Source organism: Chanodichthys erythropterus, chromosome 21 (assembly GCF_024489055.1).
Source record: "Chanodichthys erythropterus isolate Z2021 chromosome 21, ASM2448905v1, whole genome shotgun sequence".
Taxonomy (NCBI): Eukaryota; Metazoa; Chordata; class Actinopteri; order Cypriniformes; family Xenocyprididae; genus Chanodichthys; species Chanodichthys erythropterus.
Window position 1 is genome coordinate 35,542,629 of NC_090241.1, and position 21,076 is coordinate 35,563,704.

Consider the following 21,076-nt stretch of genomic DNA (forward strand, 5'->3'; position numbering starts at 1 on the left):
TAGTCGAGTTAAATAAAACTGACCAGCAGGTTGAGCAAACATTTAACCCAACCACTAGGTTAAAACAACCCAATCTCTGGGTTTATCCATTTTCAACCCAAATTTGGTTGTTTTTAAACCAGCATTTTTTAGAGTGTACCAACGTTACTGGAAGAAGGTTTGTTCATAACTTTAAAACGTTTGCCAAAGTTCTGAGAATGATCCCTGTTAGCTGTGCAGCAACATTCATCTCACACCCTGCATCACTTCTGCACTATTAAAGTCTTTTCGTTTGTTTCAATTGTTTAGATTTTCAATTTGTGTCTGGCGCACATGCTGCATTCTCTCTTCGCAGGGACGCAATCTGTGCTTTATTAGTTTATAGTTGAAGCTGTTCAAATGATTCCACTGCATCAGTCGTCCTGAAGTGAGCCAAAGCGAGCAGAGATGATGTGCTGTTTCAGCACTACCGAATGTCAATGCAAAATATACATATTTGACCATCTGGAATTTACAATCTTTTGAGCTATCCAAAACACTTAAACAAATCATTTAGACTATGAATAATTACAAGAATTTAATCAAGGTTGCTGTATCAGAACTCTACTTTTCTTCCACACAATGTGTGCAACAGATTTATGGATAAACTGACACTCATGCTAAGTCTGATGGGTTAAATAAATAAATAAAATGTTTTAAGATTAAATGCTTAAGATGAAAAAACAAATGTTTGTCAAAACATTCCATAATGCATTTTTAAAATCAAAAGCTAGTTTATGCATTAGTTAACAAAAGATGAATAAATGTTGTTCATTGTTAGTTTCTGTTCGCTAATACATTAACTGATGTTAACAAATAAGACCTTGTAAAGTTTTACTCATTTTATCAACTTTTATATCTTTTTTTTGAAGGCCTGGAAATCACAATTTTAAATTTCCAAGGCCATTTTCCGCACAGCCATCATCAAATCTGATAGACGGCTGTTCTGAGAGACAAACTCAACCCAAAGGACACGGCTGACGGCATGTGGTTGACTGACCTGTGACATAATGCACACTCACTTTGAGGGAATCGTGGAGGGTTGTCATTAACATCCGTGATCACTATGGTCACCGTGGTCGAACCAGAGAGACCACCCATTTGGCCTGCCATATCCGTTGCCTTGACAACCAGCTCATAACGGTCTTGCGTCTCCCGATCGAGATCCGCCACGGCTGTCCGGATCACTCCTGAAGCCAGAGGAAAGAAGAAGAGAGAGAGATAGAGGGAGGATTGATGCGTGTTAAAAGGTCACACAAGCAATATTACATGCTTAAAGGGTTAGTTCACCCAAAAATGAAAATTCTCAGCCTAATGTGTCACACCCGTAAGACCTTCGTTTATCTTTGGAGCACAAATTAAGATATTTTTGATGAAATATATGACTCGTCCACAGACAGCAATATAATCACCACTTTCAAGGTCCAGAAAGGTACTAAAGACATCGTTAAAACAGTCATGTGACTGCAGTGGTTCAACCTTAATGTTATGAAGAGACGAGAATACTTTATGTGTGCAAAAACAAAACAAAAATAACGACTTTATTCAACAATCTCTTCTGTGTCATTATCCTTACACAGCTGACGCAGTGAGCACAGCGAAGGCTTCCGTGTTTACATCTGAATGCCGGCTAAGTATTGGCCAAAGCTGATCACGTGATCAGCACGACGCATGCGTGTGATGCTGACGCAGGAGCCGGCCAATAATGAGCCACCGTTCTGACGTAGATCCTGGAGGTGCTGGACGTAAACAACGTATGAGAATGACACAGAATAGAAGAGATTGTTGAGTAAAGTTGTTATTTTTGTTTTGTTTTTGAGCACAAAAAGTATTCTCGTGGCTTCATAACATTAAGGTTGAACCACTGCAGTCACATGACTGTTTTAACAAAGTCTTTAGTGCCTTTCTGGACCTTGAAAGTGGTGATTATATTGCTGTCTGTGGACGAGTCATATACCTCTCAGATTTCATCAAAAATATCTTGAAGATGAACGAAGGTCTTACAGGTCAGGAACAACACGAGGGTGAGTAATTAATGACAGAAATTTCATTTTTGGGTGAACTAACCCTAAGTGACTATAGCTCTTCTAATGCTTTTAATGAAACTATAATGCAATTAAAGTGCTGTCAAGTTCTGATCAGTATACAAAAAAAAATGCTGGGTTAAATGTTTTGACCAACCTGCTGGGTAGTTTTATTTAACCCAACTATTGTTTAAAAATGACTATATGGCTGGCTTAAAATGAACCCAAAATATGTTGGAAATTAAAAATCAGACACATAATTACTAGTTATATAATAATAATAATAATAATAATAATAATAATAATAATAATAATAATAATAATATATATATATATATATATATATATATATATATATATATATATATATATATATATATATATATATATATATATATATATATATAATAATGAAAAAGTGAACATTTATTAATAATCAAATTAATAAATATTTATTATTTGATTATTATTAATTGAACTTATTAATAATGGTAATTTATTAAACTATATATATATATATATATATATATATATATATATATATATATATATATATATATATATATATATATATATATATACATACATATATATATATATATATATATATATACATACACATATATATGTGTGTATATATATATATATATTATATATATGTATATGTATATATATATATATGTGTGTGTGTATGTGTGTGTGTGTGTGTGTGTGTGTGTGTATGTATATATATATATATATAGTGCTAATTCATCTGCAAATCATAATAAAAATAATAAAATAGTATTTGATAAGTGAAATAAAGCTGAAATAAAATAAAGTATGAATAAATAGTAAATACTAGTAAATAATAAATACTACTTTTAAATAGTGAACATTAGAAATGTAGCCTTTGTGACTAACTTAAATAAAACAATTTAAAGTACAAAAATAACTAAAATTGAAATAAAAATAAATTAAAGCTAAATAGAAATGTTCAAAAACTCAAAAAATGACAGAAGTGCATTAAATTACTAAAGCTGAAACAAAATTAAAATGAAAAAATGAAAATATAAAAATATAATTCAAAATATTAATAAATGCTATAATAGTAGGCTAATGAAAATAACACTAAAATAACAAATTAAAAAAGTTGCATTAACACTACCTGAAATAAAATAGGCTTAAAGTACTAAAATGACTAAAACAACTGAAATAAAAATAAAACTAGATAGAAATGTATTTAAAAATCTAATAAAAAAATGACAAAAGGACATAACAAAATTTCTAAAACAAACAAAAAATAAAATGCAAACTTAAAATATAAAAAGCCAATAATAAATGCTAGTAATAAATAATATTTTTTAGCTAAATTAGATTAAAAATATCCTATAAAGAGTCAACTGTCTGACAATATGAAGTGTTAAAATAAATAAATAAAAACAATAGTAACCAAAAAACAACAACAACAAAACATAATGGTCATCGGACTGCATTTCTAACCAGCATGAAGCTGGTGTTTCTGTGTAGAAATGATTATAGATTAGTGCAGATATAACAAGCTACTCTTATCAACAGTTACATTCATTCATTTTGTCAGCTCTGACATGACAGACATGGAAAAAAAATCACAAAGCTTTGATCGTGATTTCATCAGTCTCTAATGTAGATGTAAGATACTGGCTGACGAAATCTTTCACTCATCGCTACTGTAACATCTGCAACTGTATCCTGTGGTTTGAGTGACAGTGATTTTTAGTGGCTTGTCACATTTCGTGTCAAATCGGCTGCATCCAGTGGCGCTCCCGTGACATCAGGACAGAAGAGAGAACGCAGGGAAAGGTTATACGCAACAGGTTGTGATGATTGTGCTTATCTTTTTCCACCATTCTTTGGGTAAAAAAAAGGCGAAATTTGATTTTTCTACGATCTGAAATAAATAAACGGCCAACACAGCAGGAGTGTCAGGCTGGCGTGTGTCCTTTACCATTCTCATAATTTCCATGCCTGTGTCTAACCAGTGCCATGGCAACAAAGGATAATTGCAGTCCTTCAGAGTAACACAGTGCCATTGTCTTTATTTCAATCCCAAAATATCTTGAATCCAGGACCAGTGGAAAGAAAAAGAAAGTGAAAAAGAGACTTTGAATGATATACGGCTTTGAAAACATCTTGTTTTTTGTTTTTCATTTGAAAGCATTCATCAATGTGATACCTAAACGAGCAACTCTCACAAAACCTGTAAAGATCATCTGGTTCGATAATATAATATAATATAATATAATATAATATAATATAATATAATATAATATAATATAATATAATATAATATAATATAATATAATATAATATAATATAATATAATAAACCACATATTATATTACAGTATATTTTGCAATTAAAAAAAATGTATATGCAATATAAAAAAATTATATATATATATATATATATATATATATATATATATATATATATATATATATATATATATATATATATATATATATATATATAATCTATATATAGAATAAAGTGTATTTTTACGACCATTGGGTCTCATTCATGAAACATTCGTAAACATACGAGTAAATATGTGAGCAGGGACGTGCACAGGAATTTTGAGGGGCAGTTGCTCTGACCTAAAAAAAGGGCACTTCCCCCCCCCCCCAAGTGCATTTTACCTCAAACTTGCTTCTAGTTAACTTTCTAAAGTAGCAATCGCTTCTCGGGTCGACATTAACACACTGACAAAATTATATTCAGAATTAAAAATATTTTTATACCACTTTTTAATGTGTGATTGTGTAAAGGTTTTCACGAGATACCAACCTTTCGCGAACTTGCTTCCAACACTCGTTCTCATGGAGGCGCGGTGTGCACGGAGGGGAGGGGCTGTGCGTGCGCGAGTATGTGAGAGAGACGCGTGAGTGAGAGACGCAGGGAAATGAAATGAAGCTGAACGTTTGCTCTATGAAAAACATTGACAAAGAGGAAAACTAAGGACATTTAGTCTATAATTTTATTTTGTTTTAGTTAGTTTTGCCAAACACACATTACAGTTTTGGTTAGTTATCGTTGTAATGCCTAGTTTTATTTTTATTTCAGTTAACGATGATGTTTTTTCCCACCTAGTTTTCGTTTTTTCATTCGTTTTCGTTAACGATTATAACCTTACTCACCTTTCCGACAACGTTAAGTCGTCTCACCCGACAACCGCGACAATCTCCTTCTAGTGCCGCTCATGCAGGCTCAGCTCAGGTGCCGGTCGCGTGCAGCGCTGCAGCCACGTAAACAGAGTTTGCCCTTCCCCTACTGACTTTCACTTTCGTACGGGTGCCCAAATATGGAAGTGAATGAGGCTTTGCGATTTTTTTATTTATTTTTTTTTTTTTTTAAATCTAGGCCTACGTGAAATTATGCATCCATTGTACGATTTTTTTTTTAATTTTTTTTTTCCACCTCGGAAGGGCAACGTGAGTCGAGAAGGGCATATGGGCAGTTGCCCGGGCAACCTGAGCAACCCCCCTGTGCACGTCCCTGTATGTGAGTGATTTGCGCGTAAAGAGACCTTCCCGAAAACTCTTCTCCTGATTCACAAATACTTCATAAACGTCAGAAGTGATAGTGAAATGTGTGTGTGTGTTAATGAATTCCAATCAGTCGTAAATGGGACACGCGTGCACGTTCATTCTCAATTACCATAAATCCCGCCCATTAAATCTGAATGACAACTATATATGGGCATCATATTATGACACCAAACGAAGGATTTTGGCCATTTGGGACCATTAGTTTGCCCAGCCCTATTGAAATCAATCAATTAATTATTTGATTAAAGTGCTCCGTTTGCAGATGCTATTACTGGCTCTCACAATAAAAGTAAAAAGAAAAAAACGTATGTAATTACTATATATAATATTTTTTTTCAAAATGCTGTGTAAATATGTAACTTATTAAGGTGAATTAAAATGCAGCCTTATTAATGAGCAAAACGTTTGGATGTTAAACGCACTATTTACGCGTGGCTGGGAGCAGGTGTAGATTTCTTTCATACCAACTAACATTTGGAAAATACGAACATTTTAATGAATCCGAAAATTTACGCCAGAACCACTTTACACACAATTTACACAAAAATTCGTTCCGCTCGTGTTTCATGAATGAGACCCAAAGTGTGTGTGTGTGTGTGTGTGTGTGTGTGTGTGTGTGCACTGACTGTGATTTTCTTTCCATCACAATTAAGCCAATTATTTCTCTACAAACTGTCAACTGTCAATGCAAAACAAACAAACAAAAAAAAAACATTAGGGATTTTTTTATGTTTGTTTGTTTTATGTTTTTTGCACTGTGACATTATTTTCATCATTAATTAAGCCAAATAATTTTCAACAAACTAAACAACAACAACAACAACAATAATATTATTATTATAACAATGATATAATTAAATATAATCTACATATAAATGTTATTTATACATAATGGTAATATTATATTATATTATATTATATTATATTATATGTTTTTTTAAATGCAATATATATATATACATTGCATAATATAATATATATACACATTGCATAATATAATATATATATATATATATATATATATATATATATATATATATATATATATATATATATATATATATTATTATATATATTTATTTATTTATTTATTATTGTTTATATTTTTTATTTTTTCAGACACATTACAATAATGTGAATTTGGGATAAAATGTGCCTGAATTTTCTAGAAAATAATGTCACAATAAGACAAAAATGATACTGTGGGATGAAATATGACCTGAACATGTTTTCACGCTCCAAACAGCACTATTCTCAAACATTCTGAACATAAAATAATAAAATGCACCGTGCTTCTGTAGTCAAAAACCTACTTGGGGAAAAAACAAAACCATAAACCATGGCATTCCTTTTGGGTTTGTGCAGCAAACAATCGCTCGCCTGGCTGTCGATGTCAGTTTCTTTCTGTTCTTTGTTTCTATCTGCATTTCTTTTGCTCTCTCTTCTGTAGTCACACCGCGGTGAAACTCTGCATTCCCAGTGAGGAACCGGTAGCCATCGGCAATGTTTGTGTGGCAGAATACATCTGTGCAAAGAGCTCACTGCTAAAGATACGTGTGCTGCTTTTAAGCGTCCAGAGCACAGAGGAAGCCACAATTCACCCTCTCTCTCTCTCTTCAACCACAGAAAGCTGCTGACCTGAGGTCAGATCCATTACAAGTACAGTCTGAAGTTGTGCCGATTCAAAGCACTCCACCTGGAAACATGGAGTTCCTGAGTAGATTACGGTCAGACTTCGAGCGGGATGAACACAAATGAGATCAGCTTAATATCTCGACTCTTTCTTTCTCTAAATATATATATCAGTCTTTCTACTTTTAATTCAATGCGTTTCATGCAATTTCTTTGTTATTATTTGCACAATTTCCTAGTGATTTCCGAGTGAAAATTGCTCAAACTAAATCCTTAGTGTAGGAATCTTTTCCATACTCTAGTCATTTCAGTGCAGCAAGAGGTTGAAAAGCTCCTCTCCTTTGAGAAAATTGCAGAAGCAAATGAGAATATCATCAAACGGTTTGGAGAACATGAGATGAGAACCCTTAGTTCAAACACAAACCACTAACACACTGGATCTAATAAAATGATATTAATATCAAACTCCTCAACAAGCCTTTTTATTTATCCCGTGTGAAAGAAAAGCCCTGTCCAGGGATTAATGCTGTTTTATTGGAGGTTCAGAGAAACAAACGGGGTCACGAGCAAAACACGCAGCTCATCTACTTCCAGCTCATCTAGCTCTTCTCAGATCAGAAGGAAGGAGCGTGCAAAAAGTCCAGCGGCTAACGTGGCACAAGCAAAGCCATTTATCATCCGGTGCTCTCAGGTCTCGTGCCCGCCGGCCCGAAAAAGAAATCATTAAAAGTTTAGTGCTAGTTCCCTGGGGGATGTGCGCGGGCAATAAAAGCTGAGATATTCCCGGGAGATTCCAGTGATGACGCTTCCGTATGAAGGCGGCCAGTTCATGTTTACTTACACTGCTGCAGAGCTAAACTAAAACCTCATGCCAGCAGAACAACATTCTGATGATATACTCTTATTTTTCAATTATTCAATACTGCAGTGCAAAGCATTCAAAACACACTCATTTACAAATAAAGTCCATTCACACGAACGATAACTATAATGATAACTCTAACAATAACTCTAATGATAACTACAAAACAAGTTGGATTCTGATTGGTTGTCAGTGTTTTTATCGTTCATCAGCTGGAAAAAAAAATGTTCTGAAAGTTATTCCACTGATATTGTTTCTCTGTGCCGGACTATTCTTTTATATTTAGAATGATTTTTAGAACTATATTGTTTATTTTTATGACACTGAAGACTGAAGTAATGATGCAACTTTGTATCAGATGAATAAATTACATTTCAAAATATAGAAAACAGTAAAATGTAATATTTCAAAATATGAATATTTTTTACTGTATTTTTGATCAAATAAATGTAGGCGAGCATAAGAGACTCTTTCAAAAACATTAAAAAATCTTATTGACTCTAAACTTTTGAACAGTAGTGTACAGTTGCATGAAAAAGTATAGGAACAATTTTAACAAAATAAGTGAGATCATTCAAAATGCATGTTATTTTTTTTGTTTAGTACTGTCCTGAGTAAGATATTTTACACAAAAGATGTTTACATATAGTCCACAAGACAAAAAAGCTGAATTTATTAAAATGACCCCATTCAAAAGTTTGTGAACCACTGATTCTCAATACTGTGTGTGATTACCTGATGATCCACGACTGTTTTTGTGTTTTGTGATGGTTGTTCATGAGTCTCTTGTTTGTCCTGAGCAGTTAAACTGAGCTCTGTTCTTCAGAAAAATCCTCCAGCTCCTGCAGATTCTTCAGTTTTTGCATTTCTAAACTCTTTCCAGCAGTGACTGAATGCTTTTGAGATCCATCTTTTCACACTGAGGACAACTGAGAGACTCAAACACAACTATTAAAAAAGGTTCAAACATTCACTGATGCTCCAGGAGGAAACATGATGCATTAAGAGTCGGGGGGTGAAAACTTTTGAACAGGATGAAGATGTCACAATTTTTCTTATTTTGTTGAAAAAAAAATTATATATATATATATATATATATTAGGGGTGTAACGGTTCACAAAATTCACGGTTCGGTTCGATACACTGGTGTCACGGTTCGGTTCGGTACGGTTCGGTACGTTTTATCACAACTATGCAGTGTTTTCAGCCACATAACGTTCTTTAACGTTCATTCTTTTAATATTTCAGACATTTATATACGCATAAGCACCATTAAAACAATATATTTAGAGTTTATAAAATGCACACTGATGACAGACATCAGTGGAAGGAGCAATAACAATCCATTCATGTACAATTTGCCGATATTTATTCATATCAGACACACATAATGGGCCTAAGTAACTATAAAGTTTACTCTATTATTCTTCCAGTTCACCAGCCACTTACTTGCATATATTTCGGGAGAAAATGATGAATTCACCTGCTGTAAATCCGACTGACAGGACTCTGTGAACTGCAGCGCAAACTAAAATGGCGGCTATTTCTGGTCTGTTAAAAATTACAGTCTATGAGTTAAACACATTAGCCATTTTGCAAAAAGCCTTCAGCGCGTACTGAGTGAGCGAGCGCCTGCCTGAGTAGCCACATGTAACGTTAAATCAGATGCTCCAGATGCCCCAGACGCGTTCGGTTTGAACGCAGCATAACATAAACTTATAAGTTGGTGTTTTTTTTTCTTCGGGGGTGTCAGGGGCGTTGCCTGTTACGTCGTTTGGGTTATTGGGCTACCTTGTTGAACGCGTAACATTATATTTCACAAACGTTTTTATTTTCCAAATGTAATTAATCAGTCCAACGAACCGTTCGGTACATAATGCGTACCGCGTACCGAACCGAAAGCCTCGTACCGAATGGTTCGATACGAATACGCGTATCGTTACACCCCTAATATATATATATATATATATATATATATATATATATATATATATATATATATATATATATATATATATAATATTTTTTTTTTTTTTTTTTTTTTTTTAATTTAGTACTGCCCTTCGGAAGCAACAGAAGATACTTGCATGATTACCGGAAGACAAATTAAGTTCAATTTATCTTCTCTGTTTTTACTGTTATTTTAATTTCTTATGCATTCCATTTTTATTTGTTTCCTCTTTATGTAAAGCACTGAAATGTACAATACAAATTAAATTGGCTTGGCTTGCCTTGATCTTCAAATTCAAAAAAGTTTTCACCCCCCGACTCTCAATGCATCATATTTTCTGAATCTTTGAACCTTTTTTAATAGCTGTGTTTGAGTCCATCAATTGTCCTCAGTGTGAAAAGATTGGGATTGTGTGAAAATCTCAAAATCATACAGTCACTGCTGGAAAGAGTTGAAAAATAGAAAAAGAAAATGCTTGAAAACAGAAGAATCTGGAGGACCTGGAGGATTTTTCTGAAGAAAAGAGCTCAGTTTAACTGCTCAGGACAAACAAGAGACTCATGAACAACCATCACAAAACACAAAAACAGTTGTAGATCATCCAGGTAACCACACACAGTATTGAGAATCAGTGGTTCACAAACTTTTGAATGGGGTTATTTTAATAATTCAGCTGTTTTTTTCTTTTCTTTTTTCTTCTGTTTTTTACAAAATGATTAAGGCAATTCTTGAATAAAGACTTGGATCTCTCTTCCAGATTGTAGTAGTTCTTCGCAAGAATTTTAGCTATTCGTCAGTTTTTAACATATATAAAAAAAACAAACTGACTTGCAGATGACACTCATTTAATACATCAATGCTAAAAATCAATCTCTCTAAAATGGGATTTTTACTTTCAGAACCCAAGTGTTGCACTCTGTATTAACCACAAAATTTCACTCCAAGAACAGCACTCTTTGTAGTAAAGCTCAGTGCTGGTGCACTTACAAACATCTTGGAAAATAACCAACACTAAATTACAGTGCAGTCTATAAAAAGAAACAAGCACCAGTAAACTATTTCTACTAGAATGACTGGAGTCTGGTGGCTTAAAATCAACGGCTAAATCACTACAATGACTCGAAAAAATTGTCAACTGAAAAGTTGTATTTTAAAAACAAAGTGAGAAGAAGTCATCATGTAAAACTCGATGTTTGCATGCAAATGTGCCAATTAAAAGTAGCATCCGATTTGCGGATAACATGCAAAAGGCTTTCGACATTATTATATATGCTCTTTCAATAAGAAATGATCATGTAGAGAACTAATTTGTGCTTACCGGTTTGTCGGTCAACAGTAAAGAATCTCTCTCCGTCCAGAACGCTGTAAACTATCCGAGCGCTGCTTCCATAGGTCGGGTCATCAGCGTCTGAGGCCATAACCTTCATCACTGACGTACCTGTATTCAACACATCAATTGTTTTACATTAGATTGAGACTTACACTGACAACATTTCATATACAGTAGACATCAAGTTGTAAGTGTTTCCAGAGCATTGAGATGTTATTTTCAATGCATTTTCTGAGTCAATTGTGTGCATCTCAACAGCCCTCTGGCTCCCAATACAAAGCACATATTTACATTTAGTCACACATTTTAACTAAAGCAAAGCCTGCAGCCTATAAAGTTTAATGGACCTTATTCCTGAGGGGGGAATGCAAGCTTCTCGCACGAAAAGCCTGGTGAATGAAGACGGGAAAAGATAAGGCACACAGAGTCTAAAAGAGGAGTTTTCAGCCTGATGTTGTTCCATACCTGTACATTTCTCTCTCTTCAGTGGAAGACAGAAGGAGAATTTTGGAGGAAACAACAATAGCTCATAGTGACCAAGTCTGTTGAGCTCCAAAAAATACATAAAAGTATCATGGAAGTCTTCTGATACCTGTGTGTGCGGAACAGACTGAAATCTGGTTGGTATTCCCTGATAAAATCTGAATGTGGACAAAAATAAGATTTGGATGAAATCAGAGTTTCATAGAGAGGAACATCATCAGTGAATAATGACTTTAAAAAAAATGAAGAGCTCTTTAAACTGGATGTTTTTTTTTGTGTGTGTGTGTACCTTTAAATGCAAATGAGCTGCTGTTCCTGCCCCCTTTCCAGAAGAGGGCGGAGCTTTAACACTTCGGTTTGCTCAACAACAACAAAGCTGGAGAATCTCACGCAGCCAAAATGAGGATCGTCAGTAACAGTGTTCAGCCTTAATGTGCCCTATTTTAATGATCTAAACGCAAAGTGTAAAGTGCATGGCACAGGTGTACTCAGGGCGTGTCCAAATCCACTTTTGCTGGGTCCGTTTTTGAAATGGGTTGTCCCTATTCTCTTAATGAGTAATGGGTGTAACGTTCAATAAAACAATCAGAGGGTCATCTCCCATTCCCTTTAAGAGCGAGATGCACTCGCGCCATGGCGGATTGCTATTTACATGGCGGAATTTGTTGGCGGAAAAGCTTTTCAAGCGAAGAAACTGATCTGCTCGTGCGCAAAGTTAAAGCGGGCTTTCAAATAGCTCCGCGCGATGAGTCAGTTAATATATATGTGTGTGTATTGGCACGATTGTTCAATTAATTAGCCAATTTCGTTCATCATTATAAGTAGTAATAGGCTGAACTGAAAATAGGTATCCTAATTCTAATACACACAATGACTATTCATCATTACATTTTTATATTTATGTAGCCTACACAATAATATTCTTTTACACGGTAATCCTTTTGTTTTTAATATTTGGCATGTTTGTGTGATGCGTATCCCTGTGTGTAATAAGCAAAGTCAACTCGCACTGTGGACGCGCCCAGAGGTGCAGTTTCTACCGACGCGCTCTAACAGAAAAAATATTGCGCCATTGACTTTAGAAACTGGACGTTTCTGAATGGTTAGTGGATAAATTGATGTAGTTGCTGTGGAGTTGATTCAACTCATCCACTAGCATGTGCCGTCATGTTTATCTTTTGTGTTGAATTGACCCTCGTTTGTTAAATAGAACAACACTCTACTACAACAACTCTTCCTCTTCTCTAAAGCAGCCCAACATGGCTCCGCCCCCTTTGTTGCGTGTTCTCAGGGGCGGGGTTTATGTAAATGTTGGGGTTTGTGAAGTCGCTAACCCAGGAAGAAGCTTGTTGTAGTCCATACCAGCCGTTTGTTGTAGTCCTCAAAAAGCAATTTCTGTAAAAGAAAATATCTCTCTTTGCATTGAACTTTGAGCGTCATAACTTTGCAGATGTTGTTTATGCTCAAACAGCAACATTACACACTAACTAAAGTTAAATAATTGAAATCACAATCAAGGACCCCTTTAAAGATCTCTTATATGTCAAACTTTAATTCTCATGTCACGAGCCCTTTAAGATGCTTTATATACTGGTTGCAACACACAGGTCCTGAAACATCAAGGAGAGTAAATGATGACAGCATGTACATTTTCTTTTGAATTATTCCTTTAAGAGACACGGTGACTGCATATGTAGCGAAGAAATGGCGCTCAAGGACAACTCCAGTGCTTTTATTCAGGCCGATCGGTCTGCAGGTAATTGGTGACAGCTGGCGGTGTCCGCAAAAGGTCATCGTTGCAGTCTCTCACAGAGGCCTGTCACGATACTGTCCGGCCACATAATAGGGCTATGCTAATTAGGTTAATTAACGGGAAGTGTCAGAATCTTGTTTGTATTCAGTCACAAAACTGCCTCCCATGAGGGCTTACAGAAAAGGACAATGTTTTATCATTAAAGCTAACCACTTTTGCCAAAGCCAAACACCCCGATCGGTATCTGTCTGATTGCTTTACACTTTCTCTAACCTTCCATCGGTTTCGTGGTCTGAGCTGTGGTGTGAACAGAAGTGAACATCAAACGCTTGGGAGAAAAAAAAAACAAACAAAAAAAACCTTGCAGGGTATTCTTATACATTTGGCATTTTCTGTGTGCGGCCACTCTTTCAAGTTTAGTTTTGTTTATAGTGCTCTATTTTGCCTAATGGGGCTGTGGAGGCAAAGGAAGATTTGCTGGTATATCAAGAAAACAGACTTTGCATATCGCCATTCAGAACAACAAATAACTGCCAACCATTTTCAGAAAAAAAACATGCTTTCATGGTGATCTTCAAAAGATCACGGACGCCTACTCTGCTCTAGGATAACTTTGAAAACTGTCTGCATTGCATTAAAAAATGTAACTATAAGATAGCATTTCTCTTGTTAACTGGGAGTTGAGATGCAGAGGCCATTTCCTTTCATGGGATTACTTACTTATCTTAATTTTCCACAGGTAATAATCAGCATGAAGCTGTCCGACGGCCCTCCCTGAGTCTAGTAATGCCACTAGTGAAAAACTATATAAATGCAAATGTTATTTTATTGTGTTTACACTCAAACAGGAAAAGGAGGCACTAGCATAGTCTCTTATTAATGCACAGCCTCAGATTCACTAAGAGGTCATTAGATCTTGGTTTATGCATCCTGCAGTGGCTCCTGGGAATGCATAAAAGAAAAACACACTTGAGAAGTTTGAGACATACACAATTAGGCTTAACATGAACTGGAAACTGTTTACCACCATCAGTTGGAGAAAAAAAGAAAAAACCAGTCAACCTTGATGCATTAACAAAAGTGTGTATGATATGGTGTTTAATATGAACTCTAAAAATAAAAAGGTTCTTTAATGGCATTTATGGTCCCATGAAGAACCTTTAGTAAATCCCCTTATAGTCCCTTAAATCTTTGATCATCACAGTAACATATTTAAACATTTTGTTTTTTTTTCCCCTGTGAAAATAATTTCTTCATGCCTTAGAATAGATTGAATGTAACTCCACACCCTTGGTTCATTTAGTATATGAGGATAGATGGATATGCAAATTAGTCTCCGCCTCCACTCAATCACACCAGCTCGGATTACCTGCTCAACTCGCTCAACTGTAGTAAAAGCGACATAATGCCAAGTGGAAATATTGGTTTAATTCAGCCATATATGTTTGATACTAATATCATAGACTGATTTGGTGCATTCTGATTAAGCCAGGAATAGACCTTAGTTCAATTAGGGCATTTAAGTAGCTTTTATAAATGTTCCTTAGAAAAAAAAACAAAACAACAAAAACAAAACAAAACAAAACAAAAAAACATTACCGGTGTGCATGTTGAGACAAAACAATGACAGTGACATATTTTAAGATATATCAGTGTAGATTGCTTTAAGTTAAAACAGCTCAAACATGCATTTTAGTCTGGGACTAGCTTAAGCCTCATCTTTAGAAATGTTTTGAATCATAAATCATATACGCTTTCGTAGAAAGTCAGTGGAGAAAAGCCCCGCCCTCTCACTGATGGGATTTGTCACATGTTTTTGATGGAAGGAAACGGGGGCGGTTATAAAATATCATAAATAAATAAATAAAAAATAATGACTTTTTAATCTCACAATCATGACTTTAGCGCAATTGTGTGATACAAACTCGCAATTGTGAGAAATAAAGTCAGAATTGTGTGACAAAGTCACAAGTAAGTGTTAAAAAGTCAGATTTTCAAGACAGAAACTCACAATTGCAAGAAAAGATGAAAAGTTGCAATTATCTTTTTTCTTTTTTTTTCAGTGGCGGAAACAAGCTTCCATAAACATAGTAGTCAACATTTAAAGTGGATCAAAACCTTTCATCAAAATTGTCCTAAAACCTTCTTCTTAGGACAACTTTGATTAACTTTTTTTAATCCACTTCAAATGTTGACTACTGTATTGTAATGCATTTTAACTTTGGTTACAATTACTTATGAAAAGATGTAATGCATTATAATGTACATTATGAATACCTTTATAATGCATTTTACATAGATGCTTTAAGTGAAGTGTCACCAAAGGTTCTTTAGGGAACCAAAACGTCTCGGTTACGTATGTAACCCTCGTTCCCTGAAGGAGGGAACGGAGACGTACGTCAGTAGTGACCGACGAATTGGGATATCACTAGAGAGCCCCTATCAGCTTCGAGAGAACTAAAACAAGCCAATGAACATTGGCGTGCGATATTTGCATAATGCGCACCGCCCACATCCGGGGGATATAAATAGGAAGCAGATGCAACTGCACTCTGTTTTCCGCTGAGGAGACATACTGGTGTCCGAGGGTACAGTGAGGGTACAGAAACTGTGGCGACGGGACGTACGAGGGTTACATACGTAACCGAGACGTCCCCTTTCAGTCGGTCACGTTCGACGTACGTCAGTAGTGACCGATGAATTGGGATCCCAACTAAAACGGGGCGGGACGCTGAGGACCAGCGTGATGCGTCCCGAGGTACCAATCGTCGAGCCGAGAAAGGCCGGGACACGGAGGAGGATTCCAAGCGAGCCCGACCTTCTTGGCCGCCCAGGAAAGCACAGCCGTCAACTCAGGATCTGACTCGGCAAAGGCTGCAGCCCCGTGGGGCGGCAACGCGGCCAAGTCATCCTCTCCCGAAGACTCTTGCTCACCTTCCGATGCCGTAATCGACATCTGATCCTCCGCAGGTGCACCAAAGGACAGTACTGGACGCTCTGACGAGGGCCCGGCACGGCACGGTGGGAACACCACAGGCTGCGGTGCTGACGAGGCGGTCAGGGCCTGCTGAGCAGCGCTCGGCGGGGAAGCCCTTACCGTAATCCTCAAATCACCCTGCCTACACGCCGGTAAACCGTCATTCTGGCCGGAGCCAGAAAAAACGGCCGCACGGGGCATAGGGGAGGGGAGAACCAAGGAACGAGAGTCACGATCTCAGCACAGCGTTAGTCATGTTCCCACAATGAGAACATAAACCATCTACAAACACTGCTTCAGTGTGCTGAACACCCAAACATGTGATGCAGCGATTGGGAACGACCACATCCAGTAGCGCACAGACAAAATGACATCTTAGAAAGATACAGGGTTCATCTGTGAAGTCTCTTTTAGAAGGGGAAATCTCAGCTCTTTCTGTGTCGAGACACACAGGGAGTGTCACGAGTGTGTAAACACACGGAAACCGGCCCAAATCGCACACCCACACAAAGGGGGAATTACAGCGGAACGCTTTCAACAGCAGAAGTTACTGCCCGGCTCGCGACCTCGCTGCAGTGTACAAACACTGAATCTTCTTCAGAGGCTTGAGTCTTCTCAGTAGCTGCAGGACACCAACAGTATGGCTCCGAAGCGAAAGACAGAGTGCGGTTGCATCTGCTTCCTATTTATATCCCCCGGATGTGCACATTATGCAAATATCGCACGCCAACGTTCATTGGCTTGTTTTATTTCTCTGGAAGCTGATAGGGGCTCTCTAGCGATATCCCAATTTGTGGGTCACTACTGACGTACGTCGAACGTGACCGACTGAAAGGGAACTAGTTATTCTATGACATTGTATAAAGAATAGCATTGCCATCCAATACCATGGTACTGCACTTTTTTGTAAGGGTTTATTTCCAAAACATTAAAGGGTTCAGACCTGACTCTGAGATAAGAAAAAGGCTGATCTGGAGTGTAATAGTAGTGTGTTTGAGTTCTCTGTGTATTCTACCAAGTGCAAATATTGCTCTAGAAGTAGATGGGAGGGGGGGGAAGTGCATGTTTGCAGGCCTTGATCCAGCTCTTCACAGTTATAACCCGTATCTGACACACACACACACACACACACACTATAGCTGCAGCATCCTGCAAGAGTGGGCTGGGAATTCAATATGTGCAACGTTTATTTATTATTTATTTTGGTTTCTTTTTATACTGTTCTTCTAAAATAGCCAAACAAATGTGAGAGAAAAAAAATTAAAAATACATGCAAAAAGCTGTAGAGTTTTAGCAACAGATTATGCTTTGCGATGAGTTTACAGATGCGATAACATCACAGATGAAGACTCAAAGGTTGCTCTTTCTTTGCTCAGAAGAAAAATAACTTGACACAAGAGATCATCTGGCAATGATAAGCAATATTCTTTTAAGCATTTCTTTATGAATACAACTATATCTGATATAGCTGTATTCATAAAGAAATGTTATTAAGTTTTATTAACAATTAGTGTTTAACTAATTCCTGTGGTGTGTCTGTGTCCAAAATATAGTTATTATATGCTGAACTAAAACAGTTATATAGTCATGAATATTTACAGCTCTCTACTGCCAAAAATGCAATATCTACATATACAGTAAAATAAAAAAAAAATGAAACATAAAATATGAGTGAAAGCTGTCGAGAAATTATTTATTTTGCTTTAAAATGTAAATAAAAATGTGATGTTATATGTTGCAAAATGCAAAATATATATATATATATATATATATATATATATATATATATATATATATATATATATATATATATATATATATATATATATATATATATATATATATATATATATATATATATATATATATATATATATTTATATTAAAAAGAAGCTTTGCTTTTGTGACATTTTCATGACATTTAAGCAACTTAATCAGTCAATTGTCAGTAGCTGATTTAATTAGTATGCTGGTTTTAATTAAAAACAACAAACAAAACACTGAGACTGGGCCGGATGTTTGTTGCGACTGTATTAAAATACGGAAGATGAAGCAATAAGCCACGAGAATCTGTGCATTGCAGTGACTTTACATGAAGCATTGCAGTGAAATCTGACCCAGACATTTCCCAGCATGATTCACTCCTTGACCAGATGAGTGTTTCTATGGGAAGAAAAGCGCGCAGCCCTAGGAGGTAATCACACATACAGCACCAGAGTTCAGCAGACGTGCCCCTTCACCCCCAGCACCCTGCACCTCTTGCCAATATTTGCAGAGCGACACGGGGTGTGTGTATGTGGATTAAGCAGGGCTTGTGTAGGGCAGGCCGGGCCGGTTTGTTTTCCTCTGGTAGTGTCTCCACACACACAAGCCTAGATTGGCACAATCATAAAATATAGATCAAACAATAAGCTGATGTGGAAGCTCTCCATATGACACCCAGACTGGACGCCTCTGGTCGAGAGACTTATCTCAGGGTTGGTGTGAGATTAACGCGCTAGGTGATCTGTGATCAGATGTCATCTGGTAGAAAATCTACAACCCCGAAGGTTTGAGATGAAGAGCTGTTCATAGAAGAGCCAAAGGAAGCTGTTTAGATTAAAAGCATGAGTGCTCTGCCATACCAAAAGCACTGTAAATAGCCAATGAAAAATGCATACGCAAAGATATGAAAGGACATGAACCTCTAAAGTAAAATTAAATTTAATGCACCCGGCCTTATGGAAGAATGCATTTTTAGGGCTACTGCCTCCTCGTCCCTCGCTGCCGGAAAGATTTATGCATAAATGTACAGGGATGCTATGTACATGTACCAGTCATATATATATATTAATATGTTGGATAAAATATTAAACCCATGTTATTTAGTTTGCAATTAAAATTATTCCATTATTTTTTGTCAATAAAGTCTGGGTAATATTGTGCTCCAAAAGTAAAATATATTGCATGACGCAAAACAATCTTAATAGTCTTAATTTCCTAATTTCCATTATTTTCATGAGTGCATTTTCAGTTAAGCACATGAATCACCCAATTGTCAATAGATTATTTAATCAGTATGTATTAATAATTTGGTTTTTATTAAAAATGATTGTCATGTTTTCCATGACTATTTCAATAAAGAAAATAAGCAATAAGTCATGCAAGGCTGTGCACTGCAGTGATTTTACATAAATTAAAAAAAAAAAAAAAAAAAAAAATATATATATATATATATATATATATATATATATATATATATATATATATATATATATATATATATATATATATATATATATATATATATATATATATATATATATATATATATATATATATATATATATATATATATATATAAATCTGTTTTTAATTACTTTTGTAAAATCCTTTTAGCCAGTTAATTGATGCAATCATCATCCTCCAGGAAGTGACATAATTCCTGTGAGAAGTCAACAGCACAAACATTAGAAAGAATCAATGGATTTGATTGATTAGTTGCTTTGTGTCTTTCTAAAACCTTTCATCCTGTTTGATAAAATGATAAAAATCAGTATAATACTTCATTAATAAACTATTAAATTCAACTTGACATCCTCATGTGACCTAACTCTCGATCCCTTACTGAGCAATGCCTATCTTAAGCGCTTGTCATCGTGTGAGTAATTAACAAAGTTATAATTAGTAAAGTTGAAGTTTCCGTGCATGACCAGGGAGTTTTTATAGAAATGCTTCCTTAAATTACAACACACACAAATTCATTAATGCTACAGAGTTCAAAAGGCACTGCATAACAGGAATGACCCACTTAACGGTGTCAACAAAGTCTGTTTGAAGCTGCCAGCCGCGGCACCCGGGTGAAGAAGACGGCTGCCGTACGGAGCAGATGGCCAGAAGAGGTTAGCTCATGCAAGACGAGAGACTGACAGCTATTTAAGAGCTGCGGTCGTAAAGGAGATTTGTGCTGCGGCGCTAAAGCAGTCGGCCCGGCACGCTCACTTTCTCCTCTATTTAACCCTGTCAGAGTCGTTCGCACCCAACGCCCCCAAATCACTCCGCATTATGAATCGTTTAGTGCTCCCATAAAAGCCAAAGTGTTTTCACATGAAAAGTTATTCCTCTCAACATCTCAACACTTTCATTCGCCCAACTAAAAATAAAGAACACGAGCCTAAATTTGACTAAAGGCTGAAAAAATAGAAGGAGGTGGGTAATGTTGTGCCATAAAAGTCAATGGCCCGCAACTGTGATCCTCAAGGAAGTCCCGTAAGGATTTACATGGGATATTTTTCATCCACTTTGACAAAGACGTACTTAAACAGTCCCCATCCAGGATGTTTTATATGCATATTCTTGCAACTATCATTATTGCTGTCATGCTCCAGACTTGCATTCAGAGCATTTTATTCAGCAAATGCTGCCGTAAGAGTGAGTGCAAGATACAACTTTTTAAAATTAAAGTACAAAAAATATGGCATATGTAAAATAATTAACT

General features: G+C 36.0%; 1 protein-coding gene across 1 annotated transcript in view; it reads right to left on the minus strand.

Moving 5' to 3' along the window:
• Positions 1-21,076, minus strand: part of LOC137010751 (cadherin-22-like) — a 120,274-nt gene that overhangs the window by 73,091 nt on the left and 26,107 nt on the right. The window contains exons 3-4 of the mRNA XM_067373035.1: positions 11,375-11,494; positions 1,041-1,208 (exon numbers count right to left, since the gene is read on the minus strand). Coding sequence (XP_067229136.1) covers positions 1,041-1,208; positions 11,375-11,494 — 288 coding nt within the window. The remainder of the gene's footprint in view (positions 1-1,040; positions 1,209-11,374; positions 11,495-21,076) is intronic.